This window comes from Pongo abelii, chromosome 20 (assembly GCF_028885655.2).
Source record: "Pongo abelii isolate AG06213 chromosome 20, NHGRI_mPonAbe1-v2.0_pri, whole genome shotgun sequence".
In the NCBI taxonomy this organism is placed as follows: Eukaryota; Metazoa; Chordata; class Mammalia; order Primates; family Hominidae; genus Pongo; species Pongo abelii.
In genome coordinates, this window is record NC_072005.2 from 5,647,153 (window position 1) to 5,668,877 (window position 21,725).

At 48.9% G+C, this 21,725-nt stretch overlaps 1 protein-coding gene across 6 annotated transcripts in view; it reads left to right on the plus strand.

Moving 5' to 3' along the window:
- CATSPERD (cation channel sperm associated auxiliary subunit delta) overlaps positions 1–21,725 on the plus strand; it is a 57,785-nt gene that overhangs the window by 16,925 nt on the left and 19,135 nt on the right. For 3 of the 6 annotated variants that reach the window (XR_008516356.2, XM_024238103.3, XM_054539423.2), the window contains exons 7-15: positions 1,134–1,247; positions 6,028–6,111; positions 7,515–7,665; positions 9,759–9,854; positions 10,697–10,779; positions 13,907–14,083; positions 16,393–16,506; positions 20,008–20,097; positions 21,255–21,313. Coding sequence is in view for 5 of the 6 variants with exons in the window: in XM_024238103.3 (XP_024093871.3) it covers positions 1,134–1,247; positions 6,028–6,111; positions 7,515–7,665; positions 9,759–9,854; positions 10,697–10,779; positions 13,907–14,083; positions 16,393–16,506; positions 20,008–20,097; positions 21,255–21,313 (968 nt within the window). In the remaining variant the exon portion in view is untranslated. The remainder of the gene's footprint in view (positions 1–1,133; positions 1,248–6,027; positions 6,112–7,514; positions 7,666–9,758; positions 9,855–10,696; positions 10,780–13,906; positions 14,084–16,392; positions 16,507–20,007; positions 20,098–21,254; positions 21,314–21,725) is intronic. The other 3 variants (XM_054539424.2, XM_054539422.2, XM_054539425.2) reach the window with 3 other exon arrangements.

The window sequence follows — 21,725 nt, forward strand, 5'->3', positions numbered from 1 at the left end:
GCCTCCCAGGCTTCAGTGATGCCCCTGGCTCAGCCTCCTGAGTAGTTGGGACTACAGGTACACACCACCACGCCCAGCTAATTTTTAGTACAGATGGGGTTTCACCATGTTGGCCAGACTGGTCTCGAACTCCTGGCCTCAAGTGATCCACCTGCCTCAGCCTCCCAAAGTGCTGGGATTACAGGCGTGAGCCACCATGCCTTGCCCTACTTTTTTTTTTTTTTTTTTTTTTTTTAAGACAAGGTCTTGCTCTGTCCCCCAGGCTGGAGTGCAGTGTTGCAATTATAGCTTACTGCAGTCTCTAACTCCTGGGCTCAAGATATCCTCCCACCTCAGTCTCCCAAGTAGCTGGGGTTACAGGCGCACATCACTAGGCCTGGGTAATTTTTTTTTTTTTGAGATGGATTTTCCCTCTTGTTGCCCAGTCTGGAGTACAATGGCACGATTTTGGCTTACCGCAACCTCCACCTCCTTGGTTCAAGCAATTCTCCTGTCTCAGCCTCCCGAGTAGCTGGGGTTACAGGCATGTACCACCACGCCGGGCTAATTTTGTATTTTTAGTAGAGACAGGGTTTCATCATATTGGTCTGGCTGGTCTCAAACCCCCGACCTCAGGTGCTCGGTCTACCTCGGCCTCCCAAAGTGCTGGGATTACAGGCATGAGCCAACCCGCCTGGCCTAACTTTGTTTTTTTGTTTTTGTTTTTTTTTTTAGAAGAGACAGGTTTTCATTATGTTGGTCAGGCTGGTCTTGAACTCCTGGCGTCAAATGATTTGCCCGCCTCAGCCTCCCAAAGTGCTGGGATTACAGTTGTGAGCCACCACGCCCAGCCTAACTTTGGTATTTTTTAGGAGAGATGGGGTTTCATTATGTTGGCCAAGCTGGTCTTGAACTCCTGGCCTCAAGTGATCTGCCTGCCTCGGCCTCCCAGAGTGCTGGGATTACAGGCATGAGCCACCGCGCCTGGCGTGTATCCACTTTTTGGCTATCAGAAACAGCCCCAACCAACAGTCACGTCCAGACATCCAGGTTTTTGTGCAGACACGAGTTTTCATTTCTCTGGGATAAATGTTCAGGAATGTACTTGTTGGCATCTTTCTTTCTTTCATTCTTTCTTTTTTTTTTTTTTATAGGATGTCAGTAATTTGGTTTTTGCATATTTCCGGGGAGATCAGATATCCCAGACTTATATATATTATTCGAATACTGGGGGATTCAGTTTTTGGAAGTATCACTATGACAGACAGGTATGTCAAATTTGGTAAGAATGTGAAAATAAATATATATGTACCTTGTGATTGTAGTGATTGCTGTCAATGGGTGCACGAGGGTTTTTTCCTCTCTAAGAGTCCAACTGAGACAGGGGTGGTGGCTCATGCCTGTAATCCCAGCACTTTGGGAGGCTGAGGCAGGAGGATAGCTTGAGCCCAGGAGTTTAAGACCGGCCTGGGCAACATGGCAAGACCCCAACGCTACAAAAAATAAAAAAAAAATTAGTCAGGTGTGGGGGCATGTGTTTTAGTCTTAGCTACTTGGAAGGCTGAGGTGGCAGGGCCACTGGAGTCTGGGAGATTGAGGCTGCAGTGACTGTGATCACACCTCTGCTCTCCAGCTTGAGTGACAGAGCGAGACCTCATCTAAAAAAAAAAAAGTCCAACTAGCTGGGAGGTTAGGGAAAATTCCAGGTCAATGGAGCCAGCTCAGGAGTCTAGGGAGTTAGAGACAAGAAGTTTTAAGTTAGGCAAAATCATGGCACCATTTATGCCATTTATGTAGTGCTTATAAAAAGCTAGTGACAGGCCAGGTGTGGTGCCTCATGCATGTAATCCGAGCAATTTGGGAGGCCAAGGTGGGTGGATCACCTGAGGTTGGGAGTTCAAGACCAGCCTGGCCGACATGGAGAAACCCCGTCTCTACTAAAAGTACAAAATGGGCTGGGCGTGGTGGCTCATGCCTGTAATCTCAGCTACTCGGGAGGCTGAGGCAGGAGAATCGCTTGAACCCGGGAGGCAGAGGTTGCGGTGAGCCAAGATCACACCATTGCACTCCAGCCTGGGCAACAGAGCAAAACAGTGTCTCAAAAAAATAAAATAAAATAAAATAAGCCGGGTGTGGTGGCTCACGCCTGTAATCCCAGCACTTTGGGAGGCCGAAGTGAGCGGATCACCTGAGGTCGGGAGTTTGAGACCAGCCTGACCAACATGGAGAAACCTCATCTCTACTAAAAATACAAAATTAGCTGGGCGTGGTGGCTCATGCCTGTAATCCCAGCTACTCGGGAGGCTGAGGCAGGAGAATCGCTTGAACCCAGGAGGTCGAGTTTGCGGTGAGCCGAGATCGCACCAATGCATTCCAGCCTGGGCAACAAGAGCGAAACTCCATCTCAGAAAAAATAAATAAATAAAATAAAATACAAAAACTGGCTGGGTGTGTTGGCAGACGCCTGTAATCGCAGCTACACGGGAGGCTGAGGCAGGAGAATCGCTTGAACCCGGGAGGCAGAGGTTGCTTGAGCCAAGATTGCGCCACTGCACTCCAGCCTGGGCAACAGAGAAACTCCGTCTCAAAGAAAAAAAAAAAAAAGGCTAGCGCCCAGCTGTGTAGGGGCATGGTGACTCACACTTGTAATCCCAGCACTTTGGGAGGCTGAAGCAGGTGGATTGCTTGAGTCCAGTAGTTAAATACCAGCCTGGGCAACATGGTGAAACCCTGTCTCTACCAAAAATGTAAAATTAGCCGGGCATGGTGGTGCATGCCTGTAGTCTCAGCTACTTGGGAGGCTGAGGCAGGAGGATTGTTTGAGCCTGGGATGTGGAGGCTGCAGTGAGCTGAGACAACGCCATTGCACTGCAGTCTGGACGACAGAGTGAGACCCTGTCTTAAAAAAAAGAAAAGAAAAAAAAAGCTAATGCCCTAGTAAAGGCAAAACATTAATTTATGACACATCCACATGCCCACCTGAAGATTGGTACCATCAAGTTCATCACCATGCTCACTTTACAGATAAGAAAACTGTAGTGGGTTGAACCAATGTCCCCCCAAAATTTATGTCAACCTGGAACTTCAGACTCTAACTGTCTTTGGCATTTTTGCTGCTGTAACAAAATATCTGAGAACGAGTAATTTATAAGGAACAGAAGTTTACTTGTCATGGTTCTGGAGGTTGGGAAGTCCAAGATCAAGATGCCAGCAAGGTTGCTTTCTGGTGAAGGCTGCACTCTGCTCCCAAGATGGTGCCTATGTTGAGGGGTCCTCTGGAGGGGCAAAAGCTGCGTCCTCATACCGCAGAAGGCAGAAGAACCAACAAACTGTGCTCCCTTCAACCCAGAGCTCTTTTATAAGGATGCTCATCCCAAAGACCATACATTGATAACACATTGGGGATTTCAGCATGAATTTTGGAGGGGAAACCATCATTCAAACGATAGCAGGAAACTGACTTGGAAGTAGGGTCTTTGCAGATGTAATCAGTTAAGCTAGGATGAGGTCACATTGAAATCAGGTGGCCTTCAAATCAAATGACCGCTGTCCAGGCACGGTGGCTCAGCCTGTAATCCTAGCACTTTGGGAGGCTGGTGGGGGGGGGGGGGGCGTGTGGATCACTTGAGGTCAGGAGTTCAAGACCAGCCTGGCCAACTTGGTGAAACCCCGTCTCTACTGAAAAATGCAAAAATTAGCTGGGCGTGGCGGCTGGCGTGCCTGTAATCCCAGCTACTTGGGAGGCTAAGGCAGGTGAATCACTTGAACTTGGGAGGTGGAGGAGGTTGCAGTAAGCCCAGATCGTGCCACTGCACTCCAGCCTGGGTGACAGAGTGAAACTCTGTCTCAAGAAAAAAAAAAAAGAACAAACAAAAAACACAAAAAAGGAAACCTAGCATCACAAAAATCCCCAATTATTACTAAAATAGCCTTTGTGTGTACGTGTACGTGTGCGTGCGCGTGTGTGTATGTGTGTACGTGTGTGTACGTGTACATGTGTATGCGTGTGTGTGTACGTGTGTGTGTATGTGTGTGTGCGTGCATGTATGTTTGTGCGTGTGGCGGTGGAATTGTTTTTATCATGGACATTTCAAGAGAAGAGGTTACCTCAGAGAATAGTTGAGCTCAGCACTGCTATAGCCAGGACAAGAGTCAACCCCTATTGCTATCAATTGTATATATTGATGGCTGGCTACAGTGGCTCTCACCTGTAATCCCAGCATTTTGGGAGGCCGAGGAAGGAGGATCACTTGAGCTCAGGAGTTCAAGACCAGCCTGGGTGAGAATGGTGAGTCTCACCCTCCCATAGCTACAAAAAATTGAAAAAGAAATTAGCTGGGAATGGTGGTAGGTACCTGTGGTCCCAGCTACTCAGGGGGCTGGAGGATTGCTTGAGCCTGGGAGACTGACGCTACAGTGGGGTATGATCGCACCACTGCACTCTAGCCTGGGGGATGGAGAGATATCTTGTTGCAAAAAAAAAAAAAAAAAAAAAAAAGAAAAAGAAAAGAAACTGGTTGGAGTGATGGAGCAGGATCTAGAGTCCCTTCCAGGGGCAGGTGGATCCCATAATTGCCTAATGGGATGGGTAGAGGGAGGATCTTGAAGGCAGATAGAATAATAGACCCCCAAAGGTGTCCACATCCTAATTCCTGGAACCTGTGAATATGGTTCCTGACATGGCAAAAGGAACTTTGCAGGTGGGATTAAATTAAGGATCTCGAGGCCGGGCTCGATGGCTCACGCCTGTAATCCCAGCACTTTGGGAGGCCAAGGCGGGTGGATCACGAGGTCAAGAGTTCAAGACCAGCCTGGCCAAGATGGTGAAACCTCATCTCTACTAAAAATACAGAAAATTAGCCAGTTGTGGTGGTGGGCGCCTGTAATCCCAGCTACTCGGGAGGCTGAGGCAGGAGAATCGCTTGAACCCAGGAGGTGGAGGTTGAAGTGAGCTGAGATCACACCATCGCGCTCCAGCCTGGGCGACAAGAGTGTAACTCTGTCTCAAAAACAAACAAGGCCAGGCGCTGTGGCTGATGGCTGTAATCCCAGCACTTTGGGAGGCCGAGGTGGGTGGATCACCTGAGGTCAGGAGTTCGAGACCAGCCTGGCCAACATGGCAAAACCCCGTTTCTACTAAAAAATACAAAAATTAGCGAAATATGGTGGCAGGTGCCTGTAGTCCCAGCTACTCGAGATGGGGAGGCAGGGAGGATTGCTTGAACCCGGGAGACAGAGGTTGCAGTGAGCCGAGACTGTGCCACTGCACTCCAGCCTGGGCAACAGAGTGAGACTCCATCTCAAAAAAAGAAAAAAAATAGCAATCTTAGTCTCTCTCTCTCTCTCTCATCTCTGCAAGATGTGGGAGGTAGCCAGCTGGGCGGCTATGGAAATCTGTCTCACTGTCTCTCAGTGGGGCCCTTGATTCATGTTCCAAGTCAGCTGCTAGACACTGTGCTGTCCAGCCAACAATCAGGAATGAGGACTCCCAGGCAGGAATGAAAGACTCAGGCAGCCTTCTAGCAGTCTGGGTCATATCATTTTCTCCAAACACCCAAACCAAAGCTGTCTTCTTTCAAGTTTTTGCCCCAAGTGTCACATTTCTTTTCTTTTCTTTTCGAGACAAGGTCTCACTCTGTCACCCAGGCTGGAGAGCAGTGGCATGATTGCGGCTCACTGCAACCTCTGCCTCCCGGGTTCAAGTGATTCTCCTGCCTCAGCCTCCTGAGTAGCTGAGATTACAGGCGCCTACCACCACGCCTGGCTAATTTTTGTATTTTTAGTAGTGATGGGGTTTCACCATGTTGACCAGGCTGGTCTCGAACTCCTGACCTCAGGTGATCCACCCGCCTCAGCCTCCCAAAGCGCTGGGATGACAGGCGTGAACCACCGCACCCAGTCGAGTGCCATATTTCCACAGAGAGCATTATTTGTTTTTCTAAAAAAGACTTTCCTTCATTGTAACTTATTAGATAATCTGAAGTTAAACCGACAAACACATGTGTATTAAGATTTATTCATCTGAAGTCTTTTCTGTTTGTTTCATAGGCAGAAATCGTTGGGTCTTTAGGCGGAATCTTCCACTTTTTTTCTTTGTCACAGGTTGCGATGCTTGTAGTGAATCAAAGGAAGGTAAGTAACTTTGCAGAGGGAAGAACTACTCAGAGGAACTTTGCCCAAACCCAGGTTTTTGTTACAACTCACACATTTTTAAAAATTTATTAATTTAATTTTTTTTGAGACGGAGTCTCACTCTGTCAGACAGGCCGGAGTGCAGTGGCACGATCTCGGCTCACTGCAACCCTTACCTTTCAACTTCAAGCAATTCTCCTGCTCAGCCTCCCGAGTAGCTGGGACTACAGGCTCATGCCACCGCGCCTGGCTAATTTTTGTATTTTTAGTAGAGATGGGGTTTCATCATGTTGGCCAGGCTGGTCTGGAACTCTTGAGCTCAAGTGATCCACCCACCTCGGCCTCCCAAAGTCCTGGGATTACAGGTGTAAGCCACGGCGCCCAGCATCAATAATGCAATAATGTATTTTTGTTTAAGCATTTTAAAATAGTATCTTTTCTTTTTTTATTTATGTGAGACTGATTCTCACTGTGTCACCCAGGCTGGAGTGCAGTGGTGTAATCTGGGCTCACTGCAACCTCTGCCTCCAGGGCTCAAGTGATTCTTGTGCTTCAGCCTCCTGAATAGCTGGGATTACAGGTGCCTGCCACCATGCCCAGGTAATTTTTGTATTTTCAGTAGTGACAGGGTTTCACCATATTGGCCAGGCTGGTCTCAAACTCCTGACCTCAAGTAACCCCCACCCTCCGCCAGGCGGCCTCCCAGTGTTGAGATTACAGGCGTGAGCCACTGCGCCTGGCCCAATAGTACCATTTCAGTATTAATCAATATAAACAACTCATGGATGAGATAGTTTACATTTTTCTGTACTACATCTTCAAAATGAGGCCGGGTGCGGTGGCTCACGCCTGTAATCCTAGCACTTTGGAAGTCCGAGGCGGGCAGATCACTTGGGGTCAAGAGTTTGAAACCAGCCTGGCCAACATGGTGAAACCCCGTCTCTGCTAAAAACACGAAAAAATTAGCCCGGCATGGTGGCAGGCACCTGTAATCACAGCTACTTTGGAGGCTGAGGCAGGAGAATCACTTGAACCTGGGAGATGGAGGTGGCAGTGAGCCGAGATCGTGCCACTGCCCTCCAGCCTGGGCAACAGAGCCAGACTCCATCTCAAAAATAAAATAAAATAAAATAAAATAAATCTTCAAAATGCATTGTGCATTTGACACTTAGAGTAATTCTCTATTCAGAACTAAATTTTCAATGGTTAAACTGAAATGTAACCCTAGCAAAACAATAAAGTTGTATGTAATAAAAATAAAAAAAGAAAGGCAGACTTGTGGCTTCTTTGCTTTCTTTGCTTTCCCCTGCACCGGCCAGCCGGACTCCTCTTCCCTCATTAGGACTCAGTGGGACTCCACAGTAGGGTTTGGGGAGAGGCTGAATGGTGTCTTTTTCTCCCAGGGCATGTTCAAGTACTCAGACCACCCCCTCAACCGGAGTTTCGGGCTGTCTTTTGACTATAACGGGACTCTCGACATCCTCATCGCCCCCGGCCAGAGAGGCATCCTGCTCCTGTGGTTTGAGAACAGCCTCTTGTTTTCCCATAATGCAGGTGAGCCCAGGGTCCCAGGGTGGCGCTGCTGCCCGGTGGCCTCCTCCAGAGGGGCCGAGTACAGCCTGGATAAGGGGAGGGGACGGAGCAACCCTTCAACCACTCGGTTATTTTTTCTCTTCCATGTTCAGAGTGGACCACAAGCCCATAATCACTTAGTGGATCTCTCTGCATCCTCCCTAGCTTCCCGGCTTGCGGGATACTTAGGGCTGGGTAGACAGTGACAACTGAAATAAGTGACGATGACAAGAGTCTCCGTCCTGGAGGTTTATTCCGCCAGCTTTAGGTCGCATCCGGGAAAAACGCCAGTCAAACACCTCTGAGGCTGCTTTTCCAGAGTTCCAGGAGGCTTCGTATTTAACATTTCTTTTTTTCTTTTTTTTTTTTGTTTTGTTGAGATGGAGTCTCACTCTGTCGCCCAGGCTGGAGTGCAGTGGCGCGATCTCGGCCCACTGCAAGCTCTGCCTCCCGGGTTCACACCATTCTCCTGCCTCAGCCTCCCTAGTAGCTGGGACTACAGGCGCCCACCACCACGCCCGGCTAATTTTTTTTGTATTTTTAGTAGAGACGGGGTTTCACCATGTTAGCCAGGATGGTCTCCATCTCCTGACCTCGTAATCCACCTGCCTCAGCTTCCCAAAAGCGCTGGGATTACAAGCGTGAGCCACCGTGCCCAGCCAACATTTCTTTAACATGGGGGAAGGCTACTGGTTGTATTCCTGGGAGACTTTAGTTCATGTACAGTAAAGTTCCTTTTTTTTTTTTTTTTTTTTTTTTGAGACAGGGTCTCACTCTGTGGAGGTGGAAGCTGTGCTGAGTCCTGATTGTACTTCTGCACCCAGGCTGGAGTGCAGTGGTGCAATCATGGCTCACTGCAGCCTCCACCTTCCCTGGGCTCAAACGATCCTCCCATCTCAGCCTCCCGAGTAGCTGGCTACAGGCATGTGCCACCATGCCTGGCTGATTTTTTTCTGTTTTTTTTAGAGACTGGGTCCTTCTGTGTTGCCCAGGCTGGTCTCAAACTCCTGGCTTCAAGCAATCCTCCTGCCTTGGCCTCCTAAAGTCTGGATATTACAGCTGTGAGCCACTGTATTCAGCCTGTTTTATCCTCACAATGGTTTCCCTTTTTTTTTTTTGGGACACGGTTTCACTCTGTCATCGAGACTGGAGTGCAGTGGTGCAATCGTGGCTCACTGCAGCCTCCACCTCTCAGGCTGAAGTGATCCTCCTGCCTCAGCCTCCCAGTAACTGGGACTACAGGTGCACCACCATGCATAAGTAACTTATTTTTTATAGAGACGGGGTTTCACTCTGTTACCCGGGCTGGTCTCACACTCCTGGGCTCAAGCGATCCTCCGACCTCAGTCTCCCAAAGTTCTGGGATTACAGATGAGAGCCACCAAACCCAGCCTGTTTTATTCCTTATAGTGGTCACCTGTATTAGAAGACATTCCGTTGTGTTCAAGCCTCTGGTTGACAAAAAACTCAATGGCCATCCCTCTGAGCTTGCTTATAGAGAAGATTAACGGGGATCTGGTTTTCTTTTTTTTCTTTTTTTTTTTTTTGAGATGGAGTCTGGCTCTGTCGCCCAGGCTGGAGTACAGTGGCGCGATCTCGGCTCACTGCAACCTCCACCTCTGGGTTCAAGCGATTCTCCTGCCTCAGTATCCCAAGTAGCTGGGATTACAGGTGCATGCAACCATGCTCAGTTAATTTTTGTATTTTTAGTAGAGACAAGGTTTTGCCATGTTGGCCAGGCTGATCTTGAACTCCTGACTTCAAGTGATCTGTCCACCTCAGCCTCCCAAAGTACTGGGATTACAGGCGTGCAACCCCGCGCCTGGCAGAAGGGTTGGGTTTTCTTAAACCGAAGCATATTCCTTGTCATGCTTAACAAAATTGTGTTTCAGTGCTGTATTTTCCTTGATTCATTCTCCTTTGAATAGCGAACCTCTCAAAAGCTATAAGGAACATCGAAGAGCCACTGGCTGGGTGGGCTGGGTGGTGGCAGGGGTGGCTGGGGTCCCAGTAGTAGACATCCCCTTTCCCAGGATGTACACAGGGCCTCATGCACCTGTCCTGTTACCTCCTAGGTCAGCTCGTCGACACCGTCCGGGTGAAAAAAGGAGAACAGACCTTGTTTTCTTCCATTTTTGAAGCCAAGATCACCATCCACAGCATTGCTGTCAGTGCGTAGCCAACCCACTGGTAGCCTAGAAATGTTTAGACCTGGCTTATTAACCATAGGCCTGCCAGACCCAACCCAGCCAAAACACGAAATTAGCCGGGCGCGGTGGCTCATGCCTGTAATTCCAGCACTTTGGGAGGCCGAGGCGGGTGGATCACCTGAGGTCAGGAGTTCGAGACCAGCCTGGCCAACATGGTGAAACCCCCTCTCTACTAAAAATACAAAAATAAGCCGGGCATGGTGGTGGGCGACTCTAATCCCAGCTACTCAGGAGGCTGAGGCAGGGAGAATCACTGGAACCCGAGAGGTGGAGATTGCAGTGAGCAGATCGTACCGTTGCACTCCAGCCTGGGCGACAGAGTGAGACTCCAGAAAAAAAAAAAAAAAGCTTCAACTCTATATTTTTTTCATATTGCTTGGCTTTTCCACATGAACTTTGTGATTATAACCAGAAAATAGCTGTCATATTATTCTTTTTTTTTTTTTTTTTGAGATGGAGTTTCAATCTTGTTGCCCAGGCTGGAGTACAGTGGCGTGATCTCTGCTCAGTGTAACCTCTGCCTCCCGGGTTAAGTGATTCTCCTGCCTCAGCCTCCTGAGTAGCTGGGACTACAGGTGCGCACCACCGTGCCCGGCTCATTTTTGTATTTTTAGTAGAAAGGAGGATTCACCATGTTGGCCAGGCTGGTCTCAAACTCCTGGCCTCAAGTGATCCACCTGCCTCGGCCTCTCAAAGTGTTGGAATTACAGGCGTGAGCCACTGCACCTGACCATACTTATGTTTTTGTCCACAGAAATGACCAGCATTTCAATTTTTGTTTTGTCTTGTTTTGTTTTTCCTAGATGAAAACGAACTGGCAGTTATAACTCGGGAGGATAATTTGTATTATGGCAATCTGGGCATCGTGCCAAGTTCCATAATCAAAGTAGGTAAAAAGAAAGTTGGGGTTATGGGCTGGGCGTGGTGGCTCACGCCTGTAATCCCAGCACTTTGGGAGGACGAGGTGGAAGGATCACCTGAGGTCAGGAGTTCAAGACCAGCCTTGCCAACATGGTGAAACCCTGTCTCTGCTAAAAATACAAAAATTAGCTGGGCATGATGGTGGGCACCTGTAATTCCAGTTACTTGGGAGGCTGAGGCAGGAGAACTGCTTGAACCTGGAAGGCAGAGTAAGACTCTGTCTCAACAACAACAACAACCAAAAAAAAAAAAAAAAAAAGAAGAAGAAGAAGAAAGAAAGTGGGGTAATGAATTAGTTAGTAAGGAATAATGGTCTTGTTCACAAACTTCTGAACCTTTTTTCAAAGGCTAGAAATGACTCCAGTTAGTAAAATAATAACAACAACAACAGCTAAAAGGGGAAGAGTATTTAAAATACTATAGGTGCTGGTCTAGGCACCTTCGTGTATTACATTACTTAACCTTGACCATCATCTTAGGAATGGCTCCTGATATCGTCCCTATTTGACAGATGGAAAAACTGAGGCACAGAGACCTAAGTCGTCTGTCCAGGCTCAAAGGGTACTAAGTGGTGGCGCAGGTGTCATCTGACATCCTCTTGTGCATTATGCCTATCTAATTTTTTTTTTTTTTTTTTTTTTTTGAGATGGAGTCTCACTCTGTCGCCTAGCCTGGAATGCCATGGTGGCATTCCACATGTAGTGATCTCGGCTCACTACAACCTCCACCTCTCGGGTTCAAGCAAGTCTCCTGCCTCAGCCTCCCGAGTAGCTGGGATTACAGGCGCATGCCACCACACCAGGCTAACTTTTGTAATTTTAGTGGAGTCAGGGTTTCACCATATTGTCCAGGCTGGTCTTCAACTCTTGACCTCAGGTGATCCACCCGCCTAGGCCTCCCGAAGTGCTGGGATTACAGTTGTGAGCCACTGTGCCCAGCCACTGTGCCTATCTAATTGTATTTCCAAAAGGAAAGAAAAAAATAATAATAATTGTATTTCCAACCTCACAGTAACTCTGTGAAGGAGACAATATCATCCACCATTTGCAAATGAGAAAACAAAAGCTCCAGCTTTTCTTTTTTTCTTTTTTGAGACAGTGTCTCACTTCGAAAACCAGGCTGGAGTGCAGTGGCGTGATATTGGCTCGCTGCAGTCTTGACCTCCAGGGCTCAGGTGATCCTCCCACTTCAGCCTCCCGAGTAGCTGGGACTACAGGGGCACACCACCAGACTTAGATAATTTTTGGAATATTTTTTTTTGTAGAGATGGGGTCTTGCTATGTTGTCCAGGCTGCCTTAGAACTCCTGGGCTCAAGTGATCCTCCCACCTCGGCTTCCCAAAGTGCTGGGATTACAGGCGTGGTCGCTCCAGCTTCTTTCTTTCCCAAGGCCACATAAGTTGTTAGTGGCTGAGCCAAAAGAGTCCCCCGGGTCTACTGACTTCTACTTCAGTGTTTTTCCAGCTAGACTACAGCCTACAGCCACTATAATTCCTGGAAGTTGCCTGACAGTGGAATAAGATGCATTATTTGGGTGTGGAGCACAGAGGAACCATCTCTTAGGAGCCTTAACCCTGACGTTCTGATGGGGCCAGGCTGTATGCTGGGGAGAGGTTCTTATCCACGATCTGTGAATAGGGATTAGGCTACGCGCAGTTCCTCCTTCCTCTGATCCCAGAGCTTTGGGAGGCCAAGGCAAGAGGACTGTTGGAGGCCAGGAACTCAAGACCAGACTGGGTAACATAGGGAGACCGCGTCTCTAGAAAAAAAATTTAAAAATTAGCTGGGTGTGGTGGTGCACACCTGTAGTTCCACCTACTCGGGAGGCTGAAGCAGGAGGATCACTTGAGCCAGGGAGGTTGAGGTTTCAGTGAGCTATGATCATACCACTGTGCTCCAGCCTGGGTGACAGCATGAAACTCTGTTTCTTAAAAAAAATAATAATAATACAACTAACAAAAATTTAAAATAAAAGAATTATTTTGGCCAGGCACAGTAGCTCCTTCCTGTAGTCCCAGCACTTTGGTTCCAGGAGTTCATGACTAGCATGGGCAACATAGTGAGACCCCGTCTCTACTAAGAATATGAGAATTAGCTGGGCGTGGTGGTGCATGCCTGTAATCCCAGCTACTCGTGAGGCAGGAGAATGGCTTGAACCCGGGAGGCGGAGGTTGCAGTGAGCCGAGATCGTGCCACTGCACTCCAGCCTGGGCGACAGAGTGAGGCTCCATCTCAAAAAAAGAAAAAAATAATAATTACCAGAGGATGAATGAAGCTGAAGAGAAGTTAGATCGCAAGTTGTCCTTATGACTGTGTTTCCTCCCTCCCCCAGCCCTCTCTCCCTCCTTTCCTTTCTTCCTTCCTTTCTCTTTCTCTCTTCTTTTCTCTTTTCTTTTTCTTTCTTCCCTCTACCTTCTTTAAATCTGCATCATGGCTGGGCGTGGTGGCTCATGCCTGTAATCCCAGCACTTTGGGAGGCCGAGGCGGGTGGATCACGAGGTCAGGAGTTCAAGACCAGCCTGATCAACATGGTGAAACCCGTCTCTACTAAAAATATAAAAATTAGCCTGGCATGGTGGTGCGACTGTGATCCCAGTGACTCAGGAGAATCGCTTGAACCCGGGAGGCGGAGGTTGCCGTGGGCTGAGATCGCGCCACTGCACTCCAGCCTAGGCGACAGAGCAAGATTCCGTCTTAAAAAAAAAAAAAAAAAGGCCGGGCATGGTGGCTCACGCCTGTGATGCCAACACTTTCGGAGGCTGAGACGGGCGGATCACGAGGTCAGGAGATCGAGACCATCCTGGCTAACACAGTGAAACCCTGTCTCTACTAAACAATACAAAGCAAAAAAAATTAGCCGGGCGTGGTGGTGGGCGCCTGTAGTCCCAGCTACTCAGGAGGCTAAGGCAGGAGAATGGTGTGAACCCGGGAGGCGGAGCTTGCAGTGAGCCGAGATGGCGCCACTGCACTCCAGCCTGGGAGACAGAGTGAGACTCCATCAAAAAAAAAAAAAAATCTGCATCATGAAATAAAATTTAAACCTCCAGAAAAACAATTAGAATGATTAGATCTCAGGAATCATTTTCTTCTTAGTTTGCAGACCAATACATCTGGTCAGAAGAGGTGGCCCTGATGTTCAGGAGCCCAGGGACTCTGGAAATACTGACCCCGCTGCGTGACACAGCCTTTCCAGCTTTTGATTTCCAGAAGTGCCTCGTGAATATCCAGGCGCTTCTCATGGACCCTGAACTCCACGTTGGGAAGTGCAATGTATGTGATCCTAACTGTTTAGATCAGTGTTCAATGCATTTTTTTAAAAAGGCAAATTCAACCTGGGCATGGGTGCACGCCTGTAGCCCCAGTTGCTCAGGAGGCTGAAGCTGAGGGGTTGTTTGAGGCCAGGAGTTCAAGACCAGCCTGGGCAACATACACCCATTTCTAAAACAAAAAAATTTTTTTTAAAAGCTGGGCGTTGGCCAGGTACGGTGGGAGACTGTGGAGACTGAGTCTTTGGGAGACTGAGGCAGGTGAATCACTTGAGGTCAGGAGTTCCAGACCAGCCTGGCCAACATGGTGACACCCCATCTCTACTAAAAATACAAAAATTAGCTTGGTGTGGTGGCGGGCGCCTGTAATCCCACCTACTTCGAGTGCTGAAGCATGAGAATCTCTTTAACCTGGGAGGCAGAGGTTGCAATAAGCCGAGATCACACCACTGCACTCCAGCCTGGGTGACAGAGCGAGACCTCGTCTCAAAAAAGTAAATAAATAAATAAGTTGGGCGTGGTGGTGTGTACTCTCAGTTATTTGCGAGGCTGAGGTGTGGGGATCACTTGAGCCCAGGAGTTCGAGGCTGCAGTGAGCTATGATGGAGTCACTGCACTCCAGCCTGGGTGACAAAATGAGACCCCCATTTCTAAAACACTAATTTAAAAAAAGAGAAATTAACAAAATAAGAGACAACAAGATAGTATTCATCACCAATAAGAGATCAATCACATCACCCATTGACCATTGCCAACACGATCAAACTCAATCTGATGAGGCGAGCATCAATCCAGCTGCAAATTTGCCAGAAATACAAAAGACAGAGGAATGGGTTCACCTGCACCAGGGAAATCCAGATTTTGACAAATGCTACAGGCCCAATAGCGTGGGGGCTTCCAAAATCCATGGAAAGGAAAAGGGGGCCGGGCATGGTGGCTCATGCCTGTAATCCTAACACTTTGGGAGGCCGAGGCGGGCAGATCACCTGAGGTCAGGGGTTCGAGACCAGCCTGGCCAACATGGCGAAACCCCGTCTCTACTAAAAATACAAAAATTAGATGGGCGTGGTGGCACATGCTTGTAATCCCAGCTACTCAGGAGGCTGAGGCAGGAGAATCGCTTGAACCTGGGAGGCAGAGGTTGCAGTGAGCCGAAACCAAGCCACTGCACTCCAGCCTGGGTGATGGAGTGAGACTCCATGTCAAAAAAAAAAAAGTAGTTTTTGTAGAAACAGGAGTCTCCCTGTGTTGTCTAGGTTGGTCTCAAACCCCTGAACTTAAGTGATTCTCTACACCTCAGGATTACAGGTGTGAGCCACTAAACCCAGCCAACAAACCTGTAGATTGAAAGAGGATTAAAAGACATACCTGTGTTGGGGAATGGGCAAGACTGAGTTATGATCTTGAGATGCATACTAGGGCAGCTCTACTCTAAAGAAACAGAAAGAGGGCCCGGGCGCGGTGGCCACGCCTGTAATCCCAGCACTTTGGGAGGCTGAGGTGGGCGGATCACGAGGTCAGGAGATCGAGACCTTCCTGGCTAACATGGTGAAACCCCGTCTCTACTAAAAATACAAAAAATTAGGTGGGCGTGGTGGCTGGCGCCTGTAGTCCCAGCTACTTGGGAGACTGAGGCAGGAGAATGGCATGAACCCGGGAGGCAGAGCTTGCAGTGAGCCGAGATCGCGCCACTGCACCCCAACCTGAACGACAGAGCCAGACTCTGTCTCAAAAAAAAAAAAGAAACAGAAAGAGGTCAGGCGCAGTGGCTCACAACTGTAACCCCAAGCACTTTGGGAGGCCGAGATGGGAGAATCACTTGTGCCCAGAAGTTTGGGATCAGCATGGCAACATAGTAAGACCTTGTCTCTATTAAAAAAAAAAAAATTAAATTAGCCGGGCATGGTGGTGCACGCCTGTAGTCCCGGCTACTTGGGAGGCTGAGGGAAGAGGATTGCTTGATCCTGGGACGTCAAGGCTGCAGTGAGCCATGATCAAACCACTGCACTCCAGCCTGGGCGACAGAGCGAGACCCTGTCTCAAAAAAAAAAAAAAAAAAAAAAAGAAAGGAACAGAAAGAAGCAATTACTGCGAATGTCAGGGTTGGGGGATACTTCTGGAGAGGAGGGAGGGGCTGGCATTGTGCCCATCTCGAGCCCCTTCTGGAAATACAGAGTCCAGTGGGGAAGACAGAGGCACAAGTGGAGATTCAGCCTGCAGCACCAGGAGGGTCCCTTCCTCCTTCCCGCCTCCTTGCCCTTTCTTTCTGGGAACAGGAGCATGATTCTCTTTCTTCTTTGCCTTTCTAACTAGGTAGAGTTTCTGACAGGAGAATTTATATACAGGATGTATACCATTGACATGCACAGCCAGCTGGAATTGACTGCTTCGTTGATATCCCAGCCAGGCACATCCCTCATTCCTCTGGTAAGTACATCTTGATGTTTCTGCTATCTGGGATTCTCAGCCACATGCCTGGTGCCCACTCCCAGATTCTGGAAATCCCCTGGTATCCCCCACAAGGAGAGACGCTACTCACACACTCACAATTCTGCATAGAAATTGTCTCTGTGTCTTTTTTTTTTTTTTTTTTTCGAGACAGAACCTCGCTCTGTCCATTAGGCTGGAGTGCAGTGGCGTGATCTCAGCTCACTGCAGCCTCCACCTCCCGGGCTCAAGCAATTCTCTTGCCTCAGCCTCCCGAGTAGCTGGGATTACTGGCATGTGCCACCACGCCTGGCTAATTTTGTATTTCTAGTGGAGACGGGGTTTCCCCACGTTGGTCAGGCTGGTCTTGAACTCCTGGTCTCAAGTGATCTGCTCACCTCGGACTCCCAAAGTACTGGGATTACAGGCGTGAGCCACCATGCCCAGCCATTTCTATGTGTCTTCCCCCTCGACGTGCCTCTGCATGTCTGGGCGTGATGAGGCTGTGGCTGTCCAGCTGGCCGCCTGGCCGCTCTTGTGCTGTCTCTGTGCCTCCTCCATCCTTCTGAGCTGCCCATAAATTCATTTTCTATTCTTTTCTTTTCTTTGAGATGGAGTTTTGCTCTGTCGCCCAGGCTGGAGTGCAATGGCACGATCTTGGCTCACTGCAACCTCTGCCTCCCGGGTTCAAGCCATTCTCCTGCCTCAGCCTCCCAAGTAGCTGGGATTACAGGTGCCTGCCACCATGCCTGGCTAAGTTTTGTATTTTTAGTAAGATGGGGTTTCGCCATGTTGGTCAGACTGGTCTGGAACTCCTGACCTCAGGTGATCCACCCACCTCGGACTCCCAAAGTACTGGGATTACAGGCATGTGCCACCGTGCTGGCCTCATTTTCTTAACTCAGCCTGAGTTGGCTTCTCTTGCTAGCAGCTAAGAGCCCTGACCCCTATGGCCTTCCCCCACCCAGCAGGAAGTGCTTGGATGTTTCTCGATGCAAAATCCAAGTGTCTAAGCCTAGACATTAGTTACAAGCACAGATGGTCCCACAATTTTTTGACTTTACAATGGGACAAAACTGATTATACTCAATAGAAACTGTACTTCCAGTACTGATACAACCTTTCTGTTTCTCACTGTTAGTATAGTATTCAATAAATTACATGAGGGCCAGGCGTGGTGGCTCACGCCCATAATTTCAGTACTTCAGGAGGCTGAGGTGGGAAGATAGCTTGAACCCAGGAGCTCGAGACTAGCCTGGGCAACATAGTGAGACTCCGTCTGTACAAAAAATATAAAAATTATTAGCCAGGTGTGGTGGCGCATGCCTGTAGTCCCAGCTACTCGGGAGGCTGAGGCAGGAGAATCACTTGAACCCGGGAGGTGGAGGTTGCGGCGAGCCGAGATCATGCCATTGCATTCCAGCCTGGGCAACAAGAGTGAAACTCTGTCTCAATAAATAAATAAAAATAAATTAAAAAAATAAAAATTAGCCAGGTGTAGTGGCATGCACCAGTAGTCCTAGCTACTTGGGGCTGAGGCAGGAGGCTGAGGCAGGAGGATCACTTGAGCCCAGGAGGTTGAGGCTGCAGTGAACTATAATCATGCCATTGCACTCCAGCCTGGGTAATAGAGTAAAACCTCATCTCTTAAAAAAATAAAAAATTTGTCCAGGCGCGGCAGCTCACGCCTGTAATCCCAGCACTTTGGGAGGCCAAGGTGGGCAGATTGCCTGAGGCCAGGAGTTCAAGATCAGCCTGGCCAACACAGTGAAACCCCATCTCTACTAAAAATACAAAAATTAGCCGGGTGTGGTGGCACATGCCTGTAATCCCAGCTACTCAGGAGGCTGAGGTGGGAGAATCACTTGAATCCTGGAGGTGGAGGTTGCAGTGAGCTGAGACCACGCCACTGCACTCCAGCCTGGGTGACAGAGTGAGACTCTGTCTCAAAGAAAAAATAAAAAATTAAATAAATAAATAAAAATAAAAAATTTAAAAGTAGGTAAATTATTGCTTCATAAGGACAGAGTTTCCGTTTGGGATGATGAGAAAGTTTTGGAAACAAATGGCAGTGATGGTTGCACAATATTGTGAATCATCCGAATGCCATTGAATTATACACTTAAAGGTGGGTAAATTCATCCAAATGTATTATCTATTTGTACAAACATTCAGGAAAGCTGGACCCCTGAAATGTCAACATCGTGATCCAAGGGGTGGAAGGGCGAGTGGGTTTTGTTCTCCTTTTAGTATTGCTTGGTTTATTCTCAATTTAAAATAGGCTGGGCTAACTTCCAATGCTTGGTAGGTTAGGTGTATTAAATGCATTTTCAGGCCGGGCACAGTGGCTCACACCTGTAATCCCAGCATTTTGGGAGGCCAAGGTGGGTGGATTGCCTAAGCTCGGGAGTTTGAGACCAGCCTGTGCAACATGGTGAAATCTCGTCTCTACTAAAAACACAAAAATTAGCTGGGTGTGGTAGCGTGCTTGGAATCCCAGCTACTCGGGAGGCTGACGCATGAGAATTGCTTCAACCCAGGAGGCAGAGGTTGCAGTGAGCCGAGATCGCACCACTGCACTGCAGCCTGGGTGACAGAGCAAGACTGCCTCCAAAAATAAAAATAAAAATAAATAAATAGGCCAGGTGCGGTGGCTCACGCCTGTAATCCCAGCACTTTAGGAGGCTGACACAGGCATATCATCTGAGGTCAGGAGTTTGAGACCAGCCTGGTCAGTATGGTGAAACCCCATCTCTACTAAAAATACAAAAATTAGCTGGGTGTGTTGGTGCATGCCTGTAATCCCGACTACTTGGGAGGCTGAAGTAAGAGAATCACTGGAACCCAGGAGGCAGAGGTTGCAGTGAGCCGAGTTTGCAGGACTGCACTCCAGCCTGGGTGACAGAGTGAGACTCCATCTCAAAAATAAATAAATAAATAAAATAATAAATAAATAAATGCATTTTCAACTTTTTTTTTTTGAGACAGAATTTTGCTCTTGTTACCCAGGCTGGAGTACAATGGCGTGATCTCAGCTCACCGCAACCTTTGCCTCCTGGGTTCAAGCGATTCTCTTGCCCCGAGCTCCTGAGTAGCTGGGATTACAGACATGCACCACCATGCCTGGCTCATTTTGTATTTTTAGTACAGATGGGGTTTCTCCATGTTGATCAGGCTGGTCTCAAACTCCTGACCTCAGGTGATCCACCTGCCTCGGCCTCCCAAAGTGCTGGAAGTACAGGCGTGAGCCACTGCGCCTGGCCAACTTTTTTTTTTTTTTGTAGAGACAGGATCTCGCTGTGCTGCCCAGGCTGGTCTTGAACTCCTGGGCTCAAGCAGTCTTCTCACCTTGGTCTCCCAAAGCGCTGGGATTACAGACATGAGCCACTACGCCCAGCCCTGATTTTTCATCTGAAGGTGTGCTGGGGTCACTGCGGGGGTTTCTCACCCCAGCCTGCCTGCTCGTTCCGTACAGCCTGAGCTTCTCTCCCCCACTCCCAGGTGATGGTGAGCAACCCCCACTCCCTGGGGTTCCAGGCCACCTTCTATGAGAACGGTTACACGTCAGATGGGAACACCAAGTACAAACTGGTGAGCCGCGTCCCCACCAACCCCTGTCGCCTATCCCTTGAGGGGCCCCCTCTTCCTCCTTCCCTTATCAGCATAAAAACTGAGGAGTTTCCAGGGTACATAGCCCCTGGCCGCGCCCCATGGTGGGAAGATGATCAGGCAGCCATCACCCACACGCTTGACCTCATTAAAGTGTCACATGGGAGAGACCCAGATGGCATGACAGGGAAGAGCCTAACCCAGCCCGAGGAGGGTGGCCGGAGATCTGAGTTAGCTGGGTAAACTGAGGCATGAGGATTGAGTGGGGGCAGTTTCCACAGGGCAGGGGCCTGACCAGGCGCAAGTTGGTGACAGCAAACTCCTTTAACCAGGCTCGTCACATCACATCCAGGTGAGTGAGGAAAACAGTCACTCCTCACTATGGGTCCCCAGAACTCAGGGAGCAAGGGAATAGGAGCCATCATATTGGGGCCGTTGTTTCTGTGAGCTTCCAGAAGCCTTTCCCAGGCAGTGGGACTAGAACAGAGCAGGGCTTGGCTGGGCGCAGTGGCTCACGCCCGGAATCCCAGCACTTTGGGAGGCCAAGGCAGGTGGATCACTTGAGGTCAGGAGTTTGAGACCAGCCTGGACAACATGGTGAAACCCCATCTCAACTAAAAATACAAAAAAAAAAAAAAAAAAAAAAAATTGCCCTGGTGTGGTGGCGGGTGCGTGTAGTCCCAGCTACTCGGGAGGCTGAGGCAGGAGAATGGCATGAACCCGGGAGGCAGAGCTGGCAGTGAGCCAAGATCGTGCCACTGCACTCCAGCCTGGGCAGCAGAGCGAGACTCAGTCTCAAAAAAAAGAAAAAAAAAAAAAAAACGCAAACATTAGCTAGGCATGGTAATGCTTACCTGTAGTTCCAGCTACTTGGAAGGATGAGGCAGGAGAATCACTTGAACCTGGGAGGTGGAGGTTGCAGTGAGCCAAGATCATGCTAATGGACTCCAGCCTGGGCGACAGAGAGAGACTCCATCTCAAAATAAATAAATAAATAAAGGAACAGAGTGGGGCTAAGCGGCTTCCAGTTTCGTCCCCCCACGTCCCCTCCAACACCCCATCTCTCCCAATATCCTGAGTTGGGGGATGCCCATGGTGTTCCACAGATATACTTGGGATTTTCTCTCTTGACCCCACAGGATATTTTCCTAAAACAGCAGCAACACTGGGGCAGGACCGACTCCAACTTCACTTCCAGGTATGTTGTCTCCTGGCAGAGGCGGGGACTGGGCTGCCTACAGGGGTTCCCTTAGCAGGAGCGAACAGAAGCAGGGCTGAGATCAGACCCCCAGCTCCAGAACAGTAAAACAAGGCAATTAAAACACTTTACAAGAGCCGGGCACGATGGCTCACACCTGGAATCACAGTACTTTGGGAGGCAGAGGTGGGTGGATCACCTGAGGTCAGTAGTTCGAAACCAGCCTAGCCAACACGGTGAAACCCCATCTCTACTAAAAAATACCAAAAAAATTAGCTAGGCATAGTGGCAGGCACCTGTAATTTCAACTACTTGGGAGGCTGAGGCAGGAGAATTGCTTGAACCCGGGAGACAGAGGTTGCAGTGAGCCGAGATCGTGCCATTGCACTCTAGCCTGGGCGACAAATGTGAA